The 16,423-nt window shown below is 34.2% G+C and overlaps 1 protein-coding gene across 1 annotated transcript; it reads right to left on the bottom strand.

Moving 5' to 3' along the window:
* Positions 1-1,036: 1,036 nt before the first annotated feature.
* On the bottom strand, positions 1,037-14,744 carry LOC129894192 (ran-binding protein M homolog). Its single transcript, XM_055969752.1, has 10 exons — positions 14,132-14,744; positions 13,695-13,841; positions 13,457-13,543; positions 11,670-11,715; positions 11,140-11,216; positions 9,116-9,278; positions 7,236-7,304; positions 5,764-5,823; positions 5,219-5,305; positions 1,037-1,700 (listed from the first exon to the last, which is right to left on the bottom strand). Exons 1-10 carry the CDS (start codon positions 14,569-14,571, stop codon positions 1,425-1,427), a joined length of 1,452 nt encoding a protein of 483 aa, XP_055825727.1. The 5' UTR covers positions 14,572-14,744; the 3' UTR covers positions 1,037-1,424.
* Positions 14,745-16,423: the final 1,679 nt, after the last annotated feature.

Raw genomic sequence — 16,423 nt, 5'->3', positions numbered from 1 at the left:
AGAAAAATGGGATTAACATCATTATATTCAAGTATTTCAAATTCCGGACCTTTATACGGTAGAGAGATTATTTCTGATAGACACTCAATTTAAGATTTTTCTTCTCTTAGGGAAGAGAGAGAGAGATGTACGCAAACCTTATTCTACTTAAGAATCTTCTTCCCAAGGAAAACAATCTCCTTAAAAAAATATAAAAATGATTTTCCTAACGAAAATAGGGAAACAAGTTCCACAAATAACATTGCACATTAATTGTGTTCTTCGTACCCTCCCAACACATTTCATCTTCACCCTCACCCCATAACCCATATCCCCACCACAAGTTACATTGCACACTAATCGCATCCTTCACACCCTCCAACACATTTCATCTTTACCGTCACCCCATATCCCACATACCCACCATTCCCGCACCCCTACCCCCAACTCACCTTCCATAAAATTTATCTAAAGACTATATACGAATGATTTTAAGATGATACTTTTTATTATATACAAATAATGTTAAGCACAATTTACCTTTTCTTTTTTTTTCTTCGGGGAATTTTCAGTTATGACAAACCTTTTAAGCATAATTAATTCATATGGGTATAGTTTTCTAATTACTTATAATAGCAAACATAAAATTTGTCATTATACAAATATTGTAGTAAATTATACAAAAGTTGTAGCGAATTATACAACACTATACCCACGAATTATTTGTATACCGAGATATACAAACACTGATATACATATGCATTTGTATATCTGACAAGCGAGATTAAGAGAAAGGAGGAGAGAGGCAAGCGAGATCGAGAGAGGCGGGAGAGAGGCGAGCGAGAAGCAAATTGTATATGTATATTTATCAGAAAAATTGTATAATGATAACCGATATACATATATATTTGTATATCTTGCAAGCAAGATTTGTCATACCGCATAAATAGATAGTTATGTTTACTACGAGCCGTAATTATTTTTAAACTATACCCTAAATGCATAATATAGTAGTAAAGTTTGTCATATCACATAATTTTCCCGAAACAATGCCATCTGTTTTCTTTCAACAAACAATAATGATTTTCTCAGAGTTGTGAAGCAAGGACCAGCTTACACAAAAACAACAATCTACTGAACTTGAAAAATGAATCTGTACAAAATCTATCTGATAGAACCTCGGATGGCATTATACCCCAAGTATGAAATCTGACCATTCAATGTGCACGAACTATAGAAGGTATACTGTCGAGGGGGGGTATGAAACGAAGACAACCAATATTCCAGAAAATGAATGGTTACTACAAATCAAGAAAGTACATAAAGACTCTACACAGCACGTGTGCTGGTCACCGAGGGGCATTTCCCCTGGATAGTGACATGAAAGACATTGGTTGAGATATACATGGGTTGGGAGTGATGGGAATGCAAACCGAGACTACCTCTCAGCCTTTCCTACCACTGTTCAGTATTCTATGCAGATGGAAACCTTCACCCTGATCCCCATTCAACGACCTCTTCGCCAAGAAGCAAGCACTTAACTGCCTGAGTAGCCTGTCAAGACGTGAATGTAAGCACTCTCTTGAATCTTTCACACTAGGATTCGTTGACAATACCGTTGCATTGACCGCATCAGCCACAATTTCTCGCTGTGAATCTCCTAGAAGATACCCAACAGAGGATTTTTGTGGTTGTTCATATGCCAGCAGAGCAGCACAATCCTATGAAGATATAGACAAAGGGAAACAGTATGAACAAATATTTGCTCAAGATAACATTAGATGCAAAGACGTAACACCTCTAGCTTAAACATTCCCTGCATTGCAAAATTAATGCATTTTATGGTAAGAGTAACTATTGAGCTTCTGGATCATGAAAAGAAGACGGTGCTAGACAGTACAAAGCAAGGTAAAGAAGACTTTGTTGGAATATTAGGTAGGACACATACTATTAGTTATATAATCTGCAATAAACTTAGGAAACATGATAGCTTCTTTTACTCTCAAAGGAGACTTGGATAAGGAGATCCTTTGTCAGCTTTCTCTTTCCTTATTGTTATGGAATGCAAGGGCTCAACAGGATGATAAAGCTTGTCTATCAACGAGTATGGCTAAGGGGGTTCAAATAATAGTGGTAGTATGGAGATATGAAATTTACTTTATGCAGAGGATTCTTTGGTGTTCTATGATACTAAGTTGGAGCAATTAAGGCACCTAAAGCTTAATCTTAACTTTTTTTTTTGAAGGTGTGTCTAGACAACATGGAAAGCGGAGGAACCTATCATTTTCAGTAAATAAGATAACTGGAATTCAAGAGCTGGCAGGTATACTTGGTTGAGAGATTGGTTCCCAACCAACAAACTATTTGGGGTATACCATCTGAAATTAAGCTATATATTTTATCTACGATATTCCAGAATAATCATACAGAACCTGTGAGAAATAAAAGAGAAAAATATTATTGAATTGTGTAAGAACAATATTACACAAAGACCCTATTTATAGATACTATAAAACAATCCTTTTTCAAGTAGAATACTATAAACTATTCATATTTCTATTCCTATTTTAAGCAGGATACTCTAATCTATTCCTATTCTAAGTAGAATTGTGTACACCTATTCCTATTCTAACACTCCCTCTCAAGCTGGTGCATACAAATCATATGTACCTAGCTTGTTACAAATATAATTAATACGAGGACCAGTGAGGGACTTGGTGAAGATATATACAAGTTGATCACTTTGACTTCACAAACTTTGTAACAATATCTCCTGAGATAATCTTTTCTCTGACAAAGTGACAATCAATCTCAATGTGCTTAGTCCTCTCATGAAACACGGGATTTGATGTGATATGTCGATAAAACACAGAGTGATAAATTTCTGAATTGCAATGTTGAACTTCCCAAATCAAGCTTGAGAAGACTATTTTAGACCATAGAATGACTTGAGAAAACTGTTTCAGACCATAAAGTGACTTACACAATCGACATAAAGGCTACTAGACTCCCCCTGAGCAACAAAATCGGGTGGTTGCTCCATATAGACTTCTTTCTAGAGATCACCGTGGAGAAAAACATTCTTAATATCCAACCGATTAAAAGCCAATGGAGAACGACAATTATAGATAGAAAAAGGCGGACATGTGCTATTTTAGCCACGAGAGAGAAAATATCACTGTAATCTAGTCCAAATATGTGAGTATGCCTCCTTTTTTTTTGGCGAAAGTAAATTTGGAACAGAAAGAAAACGTTGCAGGAAAACTCGGATCTCTTAGAAGAAATGCAATGGCCGCTGAAAAATGCTTGAAATCTGGTATAAAATATATGGAACATCTCGAAATCAAGAGATGAGTAGATCTTAAACAAGAAAGTCACCGTAAAACTGGTCGGAACATGCTTATGCCCTAGATTATTAGATTTGATGGCTAAAATGGTCACAATCTAAGAAATAAAACTTTATGGTTAGGGTCAGAATGATGGCATGACCCTACTGAGAAAGAGAATGATATGGGTAGGGTCAGAATGATGGCACGACCCTACTAAAAAACAGAAATTATATGGGTATGGTCGAAATGATGACACGACCCTACACAGACTTTTGCTAACATAATCATTGGCCAGACAGGCGGCATATATGAGTAATAGCAGCCCGCTAGCAACGGAAGCTCTTTAATTCTTTACCAAGATCGTAGAGGCTCTGATACCATGTGAGTTATGAGCCCACCACGCTCTGATACCACTTGTTAGGATTGAAATAATCAAGTGTCATGCGGAAGCTAGTAAAACAAACCTCGAAAGACCATGAGTAAGAAGACAGATGAGAAATATACCAAAAGAGACAAACATTTAATGTGATTCGGTCAATCGACCTACATCCACAAGAGGAGATGAGCAATTCACTATATAAATATGAGAGTACAAAATATCGAGACAAATAACCTCACACAATTCACTCGGAATACAAATAGATTCCCACAAGTGTTAACATAACACTTGTGTCTCACCGTATCTCCCTCTACCCAAAACTTTCAAAGCCTATAGGACTACATTGTGAATGTTACTATATTAGAAAGAATGAGCCTCTATATATAGAGTCATAAACCTTTTCCTACAAGAAAAAAGACTAGCCAAATATGGAAACTTTGTGTTTTTCTTTTAGAAAAAAGAAAACTCAATTATACTAGGAAAGTCAGGACAAACAGCCAACAATTATCCCCCTTATCCTAAATTTCTGACAAAATAAATTTGCTCCATCTTCTTCACATAATCTTCAACAGGTTGCATCTCCATCTACAAAATCTCCTCTATCAAATCTTTTGTCTCGCGCAGAGAACCTCTCTTAACAAAAATTTTCAACCAAAATATTCTTCATTACTGTCAAATAGGTTGCGGCTAGAACTACACCCGCCAAGATGAACACCCATTTTTACCCTCGCTCTGATACCATAAAAAGGGCAGCCCGGTGCACTAAAGCTCCCACTATGCGCGGGGTCCGGGGAAAGGCCTGACCACAAGGGTCTATTGTACGCAGCCTTACCTTGCATTTCGCTCTGATACCATGTGAGAAATATAAGAGAAAACTATTATTGAATTGTGTAAGAACAATATTACACGAACACCCTATTTATAGACACTATAAAACAATCCTTTTTCAAATAGAATACTATAAACTATTCATATTTCTATTCCTATTCTAAGTAGGATTGTGTACACCTATTCCTATTCTAACAGAACCTAACAAAGGAAATTTTGAAATCTTTTCTGAATATATTTGAGGTAAGCTGGGTATGGTGATGACTGTGAATGAACTCTTTTTATGCTGGTTGGGATACAGATATAGGAAGGGACTGAGGAAAGCTGATAACACTCCCTGCTTGTGTATGCCGGGTCATATGGAATGAGAAAACCCAAAGATGCTTTTGACGAAAATGTTACTGCTCTACATATTTTGAAATTGAGAAATGCACTTCTGAAATCTCCATGATGTAATATACAAATTGTATGAGGATAATATGAGGTTAATATACAAATTGTATGCCGGGTCATACAAATTGTATGAGGATAATATAATCAAATTTATTAGCTCAGTAGTACAATGAACAGATTTATGTAAATGGGAAAACATTTTATACCCTTTTTTCGCAATGTCCAACACATGTTAGTGAGGATGCTCATATTAATATAATGCTAATCAGTAAACACGGCCACAAAAGGTTAACAGAATTTCCTGCAGTACCTTGACCAAATCATCATAGTCTCCCAACTTATAGAATTTTTCAAATTCAGTCCTGCCATATAACACAGCTTCTTCAAGCTTTCCAACCTACAGATAGGACGTAAGACTTCAGATTGTATCCTTATTATATGACTACACAGCACCATAAAACATTAATGAACAGAAGATTAGCCAACAACTGACATTTTTATACAATCCCAGAAATAGTGTAGGAATAAGATAATTCGAGGATGCATCTAAACAATATCAAAGGAAGCACCAGAATGTTCATTTCTTTGTGGCCCCATTGACTTCTTTGCCACATACCTATGAGCTTTCTTTCTTTTTCATGCACCTTAAAACTTTTGTGTCCTGACTAATCTCTAGCATGAAACTAAATTCTTCTCAAGATGATTTCAAACTTTAAAAAAATTGAATTTTCACCAAGAAATCAGAAAATTTAAACCATTTGCTTAGGGGTTGCTGCAGTCATTTGTCCTGTGGCTATAAGTTTTATACAGAGAGAGAAACATGAAGCAGCAGAGCCATGTGTAAAACCAACTTACCCGTACTAGCTCAATAAAATTTTGACAGTGAAGCAGAAAGCATATAGCTGATGTGCCATCCTAAAAAGTATAGAGCAACTTATCAAGAAAAGAAAAGTGAGTCAAAATAGAACAATTTTTTTGTCACATAGTGGACAGAAGAATGGTATACTAGTTCATCGTGACTCAAGCTTACTAGCGAGAAAACTGCAACTTATTGAAAAGCTAAATGTCAACCATAGAATTAGAGTGTCATATATATCTGCAGAAGACTTCCCTTCAACTTCAAACTACTTTCATTGAAGGCTATGGAAGAAAGAAGAGGAAAAACATCAGGAAACAATACGTAATAAGCTTTAATGACAGCAAATTCAAAGTTCTCTAATTTGAGTTATTCTTTGGTATTAACATGAAGCTGTTTGTTTGATAAGATTTAATATCATGAGGCAATCTATTAGAGGTGTATCAAAGTTTAAAACTTTTAGCACTTGGTCGAATTGCTAATAACTTGCAACAACAACATACCCAGTGCAATCCCACAAGTGAGGTTTGGGGAGGGTGGTGTGTATGCAGCCTTTCCCTACCTTGTGAAGGTAGAGAGGCTGTTTCCGATAGATAAATACAAAGAAGAAAATAACAAAATGATGAAAGCAAGTACATCTTAGAAAATTTCTATAACATCCTCTCTTTTAAGGAATTATTGTTCATAAGAAAATTGTGATATACCACATAATTTATTGATACATTCCAGTTTTAGGTGTTAAAGTGATGTATTTTTAACTTAAAACTCATATAGTTTTAACTGATACAAGTACAATGTGAACCACAATGATTCAAGTAGCTTGATTGATAATTTATGCAATTTTTTAAGTAAATTTATTTCGAAAGTAGTTTAATTAAGACAAGCTTCGGTAATGAATCAGACAGGGGAAAAGGTCAACGACTATAGTAGTTCTTTTTCTTCCTTTTCTTAAGCATATAGAAATTCTTGTGAATGAACTCTAAATAGTTCAGCACAACAGAGATAATGGGTACTATATATTTACATTTCTGGAGAATTCCTTAATTAATATTTTTTGTAAGTGTTCCTAAGTTTTCTTGTGACATTCAAGAAACAATCTGGAGTTATAAACAAAACAAACAAAAAAAAAGGGAAATTCCATATCCCACATGTACATCTTATGTATATACACATAAAAAAAATTATCAGGTAAAGTAATATAAAAAAGTACTAAGAAGGTATAGAAAGGAGTAAAAATACTATATACACAACATTAGTAGGAAGGAAAGATTTGAGAAAAATAGAACTAAGTTAGAATGTAGAAAACAAAGAGCATGAATTGGGTATAGATACTTAAGGACGCAAAATTTTACACCAATACACATCAAGAATGGAAGTTTAACAGCATCTTGTGCGAAAAGGTAAAGTGAGGTGAATGAAGTTGCAATAGGAGTTATATGACGTTTGACAATATCAGCCAACAGAAAATTACCTGGACTATCTGAGGATACCACTCTCTTAGTTTACCAAAGGCATCACCAATTTGACCGCTCCGAATTAGCTGTTTAAACAACAAAGACATTCCTATAAGTATCATTTCTATGTCAGCAAAATGACGACTACATAGAGCACGTAGAAGGGGTTAAAAAGTCGACAGATGGAAGTGCTATATTGATTTATTTATTTTTGGACTGCGCTAGGGGAGGAGAGTTGATTACATTGTTCTGTGCAGATCTGAAAGTAACCTAAACTAGTATTTAGCAAGAAGAGAACAATAAGTCAATAATGGATGGTAAAAGTTACTGGTTGTTCGTCAAGTAACCCATCCAGAGAATGGAAGTTTTGGATACTATATCTTACCAGAGACTATATTTATGTGTTAACTTTGCTTTGTCAAAGAGAAAACACACCTGCTTTACTCCCGGGTGATTCGAACATTCAATCTTATGGTCGGATGTGTAGGGTTTCTTCCACTAAGATATTACTTCACTTCGTAAAAGACTTTAAACTGAACAAATACTACACTTGATCTCAGCCAAAAGGCCGAGTCTATTCCTTCACTTGTCGATATTCTTAAAACTCTAATGCGTACGAAAGCTTCCATTACTGATAAGCTTAGATCTTTTTTTTTCCTTCAACCTTATAGATTTTCTTTTCTTACAAGGAATTGAAGGAAGAGACCATCTGAAATATCCTCCAAAAGTTAAAACTAATGTTCCATCAAGATATTTGAAGTGGACAAAAGGGCATAAATCAAAAGATTTTACACTCGATCGAATCACTTAAAAGAGAGAAAGGAAGCTTTTTGTGTGAAGGGGATCATCCTCAATAGCACTACTAAGTGATAAGTAACCGAAAATTCATTGAATATCAAAATTCCAGACTGAACTCACAACTGAAAAATTAGACACTGATATCACCTAATATTGTCTCCATCTTTTCTAATTCATAGCTCACCACATTGCTCAAAGCTTCTATAATTCTTTTCTTATCCACTTCCATTCAGAACAAGCACCTGTATAATCTATCACAAGATGACTTTCTTTGTTTTGACAAACTGTTCAGTTAGTTATTTCCACTTCCATCAAATATTGAAATTAGTTAAGATGCAACAAACTCAGCAAAAAAGAGGGGAAATTTGTATCCTTTCTAGAATAGTTTTTTCCTTAGGAACCATGTTCCAAAAGGGAAAGCGAGAGGAGAGTTGAACAATATCCAGTCCTTCATGTTTGATAAAAGCACAAGAGAAGGGAGAAGATATACACAATATAGAACATCTTTTCACCAGACAACAGAGCTTCTCCCACACTATACAAAGAGCACTCTTATTACCTGTTTAATTTTATACCCATCCCAAATAATAACTAATCCCACCCAATTTGTCTTGCTTACCCCCCCTCTGTTCATTATATGTGTTTCGTGGTTTCTTTTACAAGGGATAAGAAACAGTAGAGGAGGAAATAAAAGAAGTGAGAGATCGAACAAATTCTCTCAATCCAGCCACTGAAAAAAGGGAAAAGAAAGTGGTCCTGCAGGCACCGACAGCAACTAAAACCAAGTGAGTAATGTGTATATCATGGTATCACCCATTAACAATATCATGGTAGAAAAAAGATGCTTCCAGGATAGAAGCAGATCCCTACAAATGATCAAAACAGACTGTATTCTGTTATTACGTTTTTGGTGTACAAAGAGTTCCCCTATAGATGCAGAAGCAATCCTAAAAGTATTAAAATCATGCTAGGCTTGCTGTTTTTGTTCTTACATTTTCGTACATCTTTGTAAAGGGTTTTCAGTACTACCTAAGTACTGGTTTATAATACAAATTGTTACCTTCTCAAGAAAATAAAAAGATGCTTCCACATTTCATACCTGACGAAGAACCTTTCTCTGATTTAATGAATACACATTCATGTCCTCTGCAAAGCCGTTTTCTTGAACAAAAGAGATGGGTGGAAGAGTACTTCTACTTTCAACATCAAACGTTTTCAGTGTATCTTCATATCCATAATGTTGTAAATATGCGCGAACAATTCTGGTAGTTGAAAACCCGTTAAGAAATAGAAATGCATTTCCAACAGTACAGACATGCAATGTGTAGAAAGAAATTAACACTTGTAACAAAAGTGTTTTAATTACTCTGTTAATTCAACATAGTCTAAACACTTCACCGCTCCATTTCTTTCGGGTCAGAATAAAGATTTCCAGCAGAACGTAGGGTAAAAATAACTCAAATCTACTTAATTAATAGCTTCGCCCTCCTGGGAACCCACATCGCGAATATCAAAAGGCACACTCACCCGATATCTGGAAGACTAATGTAGCTCACCAAAGATATACTACCAGTCTAACACTATTTCATTCATTATCTTTGATTCTGACTATCAAAAGATATTATCACTTTGGTGTTTCAATTATCAAAAATTATTTGTGATGCCCGACTAATCGCATTTAAATATATCGTCCCATCATTAAAAAGTCCTCAAATATGTATTGGTCAAATCGTGTGGCTAGTCTAAAGGACTCAGCAGGCTTTGGCCTTTTTTTGTTATAGGTATTGTTCCGGTTCGGAAGAGAAACTATCAATCAACGACGTGTTTGTTGCCAAGGTAGATCTTTTTCTTTGCCTTTCAAGATATTGCGTATAAAGAAAAAGATAGTCAGTCCTCTTGGGCGGCCGAGAGTGTTATGTAAAAAGGACCAAGGAGGATCCTATCCTAAAGGAGGAGGAGGAACTAGCTTTAGGGGCGGAATCGAAGCGAAGAAATTAGTTCATGCCACGACGATCTATATGAAAGGGCAGTTTTGTTGATGATTCCTCTTGAGAATGAAGAAGAATCTGTTGAACCATGGATGCTTAACTTTTCTCTCAAAAATGCCAATCCCGACCCAATACAATTTTGAATCTGAACTGATACATTCCTTCTATAAGTCTCTACAAGTTTATGAGATAAGTGCCTCACAACATAACTAATACCTGCTCCAGATAAATGCTCTTACAATAATGAACGGTGTCTTTTGAGCATTTTTCTTTTTTTTAAAAGGTATCATGGTTTCTTTGGAGCATTATTGATACCTTTTATATAGTTTAGAGAATATTACAATAATTTTGAAAAAAGCTAATCACCTTTGGATTGTTGGGTATATTTACTTGAAGTCAAACCTACGGGTGGCCACGTCTTAAACTCATTCAGCCCCATATCTTACCAAACCCTATGAGGACAATACCTGGATATGTGATACAGTAAAGACACAGTTCCAAAGTACAGATGTTCTATATGCATCTATAAACTCAGCATAATATGTTTATAGAGCATATGATCAACATTCTCCTTGTTCTTCAATGTGTGTTAAGACTTTGTTATCCGCCCTTATCTTCAAATCTAAATTGAGACAATACAAAATCATGCACCCCTTTTATCTGGAAGAAAATAGATATAGTAACTTCAATGAGCCTCATTCATTGTCCTACCTTTTTTGTCACGGTGGTATCCGTTCCAACTTGAGCACACCTCGACTATTACACCTTGTACATGCTACATCCCATCAAATGCAAGTACCGGGTATCTTTGACCAGTGACCACCAAGGCTTAGACAGCTGGAAAATCTCATTTTGTTCTAAGATCTCATGGTTCTCCACCACTTCATTGACCATTAATTACAACCTAGGCCACTTTGTCAATCCATGCTAAACTGTTGCTCACTCCCCTTGGATCAATACTTCTTTCTCTTCACTGTTATTACTTGCTGAATATTATACTAGATAGAAAGTATTCTAACACTGCCTTTATTCTTCTTAAGTTCTAAAATTCAGCAAAATATTATGTTTACTAATAGGACCGCTTATCTTTATTTAAGAATTATAATTGTAGCAATCGGACGGAGGGAGTACTTACCCATAACTGGCATTCTGAGGTATAGACAATTTTTCAATAGTTGAATGCTGCTTTGCCCTTTCCTGCGCTTCATATGCCTAAACAAAGAAAGCAAAAACCACAATGGATTAATACTTAAATTATGTTTACATGCTTTATCCCCTGATTTCTGTAATCGTGCTTTCAATTTGTTTCCTGTGACATTGACCAGCAACTGTATTTCAACTAACAATTGATACACGTATCTTATGAATCAGCAGCAATGACCGAACAATCAAGAGAAGTTGTCACAGACCATAACCTACCCAAGGCAGAAAGATGAGTACAAAAATGTATTTGTCATATTTAAAGACAGATACATAGTAGTAACAAGCAGCATCTACTGTCTATTTGAGATTGACTTCAAAATGGAAACACATAGCATCACAAGCATAATTAATAGGAGAGGAGACCAACGAGAACGACAGCCCCACCTAGAGAAGTTAAACGGCCCAGTTACATGGCAAAGCAAAGGAGAACTATTCAACTAAATAAAAAAGAAGGATCTTCACCTTAAGATCAAAAACAAATGGACGCTTCCCAAAGTTGACGGTAACCCTGTGATAGTAAAATCAACAAATAACTGCAAGAAGTCAGAAATGCTAAATATGATGACCCATACTACTAAGTAAGAGTTCGAGTATACTAGCCATGGATCAACACAGCTATTGCTAAGAGAATCAACCTAGAACCATTTATAGAACAAGAGTTTTTTTTTCTTTTTGACAAATCATATTTCACTATTATATGTGTATAGCAAAGGAAGTTATGCACAAGTACGCACTAACCAACTATCTCTACAACAAGAAATTTCCTATTTACACCAAAAGAATAAAATACAGAGGACTTTTTACGGTTAGCAGAGTTCGAATAGCAAGTTGAACTCCAAGCACTCAAGAAATTGCGTACATTCTTTCTTGATGCTTTATGTCAAGCATGATTTGGCTGTTGCGAGAATTAGATGGTCTGAATTTGTGGATAGTATGGAATGAAAGAAAAAAATAGATTGAATACTTGTTTCTTTTTTGTAATGAGACGATACCTACTGATATCAACGGCTGAAATAACTTGTTAGATAACTGTGGGTAGAGCCAATCATTATTTTTTCTAGATACTTTGACTTTGGTTTAGTTCTATATTAGTGTAATTTCTTTTTGATGACCTATATTAGTGTAATTTCTTATCATGAACTCATCTATCATTCATTATCAACCACGAAAACTCCTAAGCCCCTATCCTAAACTTAAATAGTGGCCAACGAAAGAAGAAGTTACCAGGAAAAGTTACTGTCATTTCTTCTAAAAGATGAAAGACAAATCTAAATTGAAAAAAAAAGGCTCTTATATCACTAGCTTAAAAGAAAAAAATTCTAATGCTTCTACAAGATGATGGAAACTTAGCAGATTGCATGCCTTAGTTTTAAGATTAGCCAAGTAGGGCAGATAATATCTTAAAATGGATGTGTATGTAAACCAAGCCCTCATAGAATTACTAGTGAAACTTATGTTCTCTTTTTTCAGGTGTTTTTCTTTTAAATGTAAAAAAAAAATTATGTTTCTTTAACTCCATGAATAAGCTCCAATACTGTTTAAGCATTTCACAAAATATATGAAACTTAACCAATATAGTACAGAGAAGTAACTGGGCGAAATTCAGAAGGCTCACAGTTATGCATGTGGAGTTCAGCATTCTCCACATTCAAGGACATGCACGTGTCAATAATGCTATAAACTCCTTACTCTACCTATCGTTGGAAGAGCACACAGCTGGGGAAACTAAAAGAAAAATGACTTAGGAAGCTAATTCTTTGAAGTACAGCAAGTCCAACCTCAATTTGGCATAATTTAACAAGAAAAGGTAGCATCAAAGGAATGAAAACTCAGGGATAGAGTCTTCGATATAGTTCACAACCTTGATATATTTCATGAAGAAACAAAGAGGATTGGACTGATCAAAAAAAATAAGAGGATTGGAATGGGGATAAAGGACTACACTGATAATTAGAAAGATAATGGAAGGTTGTGGTTTGTGGAGACCAAAATTGCAGCATGAGTCAGCACATCTTTTAACAAGGAACTATATTCAGATACATAAAATGAATGGCATTCCAAGTCATCTTATCAATCTTTCAGATGAAGGCGAACCAGAGGTGTAACCCCCAAAAAAAATGTCAGTATAGCAAGTGCTTTGAGAACAAGATGCCTATAAAGATGAATTTTGCCACCCATAATTTATATTAGATGACTAGTAAGGAAAATAAGAAGTACAAGGTATAGACAATAAGGATACATATACATACACTTCATGCTGGCTGTGAACTGCAACGGTAGGAAATAATGGCCCCTTTACATCCTTGAAAACTGTTCCTACAACAGTTCCATTTTTCCTGGCATTAAAAGATATAACGCACAAATTCTTGAGTCCAGATATTATACAGCAACAGTTGAGACTATTTTTTATTAACTCAACAAAAATCATCTAGCAATGTAACACAAGCACCTTTATAAAAGAGGTAAAAAAAATAGATAAACTCTTACGTGAAAAATAGTTCTTGAGAAGCATAATTGATGCCACCACCAACAGTATCACCTGTTGAGTAAACTGGGCCAAACGCCTCTCCCTTTCCTTGTCCACGGTAAAGCAGTCCATCATCACCATGATATCCATAACTGTTTGATTCCCAGCTGACAAACATAGAAAGATCAAAAATAAGAGTATATCCCATCACACTTCATGACAAGAATCAAGTTTTTGTTAGTAGCATTGAAATTAAAAGGTAAAGTTAAAAATAATAAGATGATAAAATTCTTTCATTTTCATAAAGGAGCTATATTCAGTCAATATTACGACCAAATTCGAGTATAACAACAAAAACAATACCCCTCTATCTATCCCATCACACTTGGAATTGAAATTAAAAGGTAACAAGGAGCTACAATTACAATCAAAATTGAAGTTCAAGAAAGTAGAATACCCAGGTTGTCGACGCAATTTGAAGCCAGGAGTAGTAAATCCAATAGCAATTTGACCTTTACTACCAGCATTTTCCACAAACATCTCAAAGTAATAAACAAGTCGTTTACAAGGTGCAGGTCGATTAGCTTGAACAACTCCAACATCATGTCCATGAAGATTAACACTTGGATAACGCACAGAAAGTTTATCTGATCCAACAATCGAAAACCCACCAGAGCTATTCAAAGTATCTAATTCCGTTGGTAACTCTTCTTTCTCTTCTTCACACTCTTCTGAATCAATTTCCATCAAGGATTGAGTTTCCGAAACACCCATTGATTCAGATTTTCGAACAGCGGCTTTGGATTTCAGTCTCCATTGCTCTAAGAAGTAGGTACCTATTAGGTCATTAGTATCGGAATTGTTGTGAGATAGTGAGAGAGTTAAAGATGAATCCATCAAAATAGTGAAAAACCCAACTCTGAAAATGGATGAATTGAATAAACGAAAGAGGAATTTGGAGTAATTGAGATCGATTGAGAGGTTTTTCTGGTTCTTGAATGGAAGGGGAAAAGAGTAATGAGAAAGAAGAAGTGTGCAATTAGGAAAAGAGAAATGAATAATTTCACTATTAAGGGTTGTTTGATACAGGGACAAGATAAACAAAGTTATTTTTATTGGCGCTTTACGCGGTTATTATAAAATACGATAAAATATTATTTTCTTTTTTTATTTTTAGTTATTTACTATTGACTTTGCACAATTCTTTAAAAAATATAATTATATCATATTACCCTTTGAATACAATAAATACAATGCCTTGAAAAATATAAGAAAAAATTACTACTAATTAATGATAAGGGTAAATTAGGAACTAAGTATAAATTATCTCTTAATTTCATAAATTGGGCAAGTATTGTTGGACATCTATTTTTAGTATAATGCACAAGTAAAGATGGATAGATGGAGTAATAATTTTATTAATTATAGTATAGATGAAAGATTTATTTACAATCTCTCTCATTATTACGATCTTAATCATTAAAAAACGGAAGAAACGAAATCAATGCACAATATTTTGAGCCCTTGTCGACATTCACTCTCACAAGCCGATCATTATTAAATAATCTTCATTTTATTCTTCGAGTCAATCTGAATGGTGAATAAAATAAGCACCATTAACATAACAATTTTAAAGACTAATGCATGTCTCATTGGGCAACATCATTATTTATCTTTTTTCTCATAATTTTGAACTTTCTCCTTAATTTTTTACCAAAAATCTTTCAAACAATATTTTTTTTCCTCATTAATATTGACATTTATTTCATTTCTTTAACAAAAAATTGCCAAAATCTTGGTTATTATAAAAAAAAAAGATAAGATACTAAATTTTTTATTAAATATAATATAGATGAAAGACATATTTACAATCTCTCATTCTTACGACTTTAATCATTGAAAAATAGAAGAAACGAAATCAATGCACTCTCACAAATAGTCTCATTAAATAGTCTACATGTTATTCTTCAAGTCAAACTGAAAGATGAAGATAATAAGCATCATTAACATAATAATTTTAAAGGCTAATGCGATCATTTCGACAAAGTCTATAATATCTCTATCTATAGGACTACAATATAAAATATCAAATAATGTCATGAATATGACCATTAATTATTTTACAATTTTAATCATAAAAGTTGTTAGGGTAATGTAAATAAAGACCATTAAATTTTACAATAAGAAAATTTACAAAAATGACTTTTTAGCTTCTTAACATTTCATATCCAATACTCCCTCCGTTCCCTTTTATTTATTAATTTTTGACTTGGCACACCTATTAAGAAATTAATTATTGATATGGTGAGTTTACCATTTTACCCTTATTAATCACTAAAGTCATAATCCAAATTCTAAAATATTTTGATACCAAAGATATTAACTCTCTCAATAAATTGAGGATATAATAGGTAAAAAAGATTGTACATTCTTGATTTGTCAATTTTGACAAATAAAAAATGGAAATCAAATTAGAAAATTTTTGACAAGTAAAAGGGAACAGATGGAGTATAAATAATAGAGATAAAGGAGTTTTTTTTAATATAGTTGTAAACATTAGAATTATATTGGATTTAAATCCGTAAATTAATTTAGACTATATTAAATTCAAGAAAATAGTCCAAATGATGTGGCAATCCAAGTCAAATTAAATGAACCATTAGAATCATGCCATGTGTCAAATTTATATGGCAATCCAAGTCATATTAAATGAGTCATTAGAATCATGTCATGTGCCAAAATTATGTGG

The sequence above is a fragment of the Solanum dulcamara genome, chromosome 7 (assembly GCF_947179165.1).
Source record: "Solanum dulcamara chromosome 7, daSolDulc1.2, whole genome shotgun sequence".
NCBI lineage: Eukaryota > Viridiplantae > Streptophyta > Magnoliopsida > Solanales > Solanaceae > Solanum > Solanum dulcamara.
Note: the sequence above shows the minus strand (reverse complement) of the source record. Positions and strands in the feature narration are given on the sequence as shown.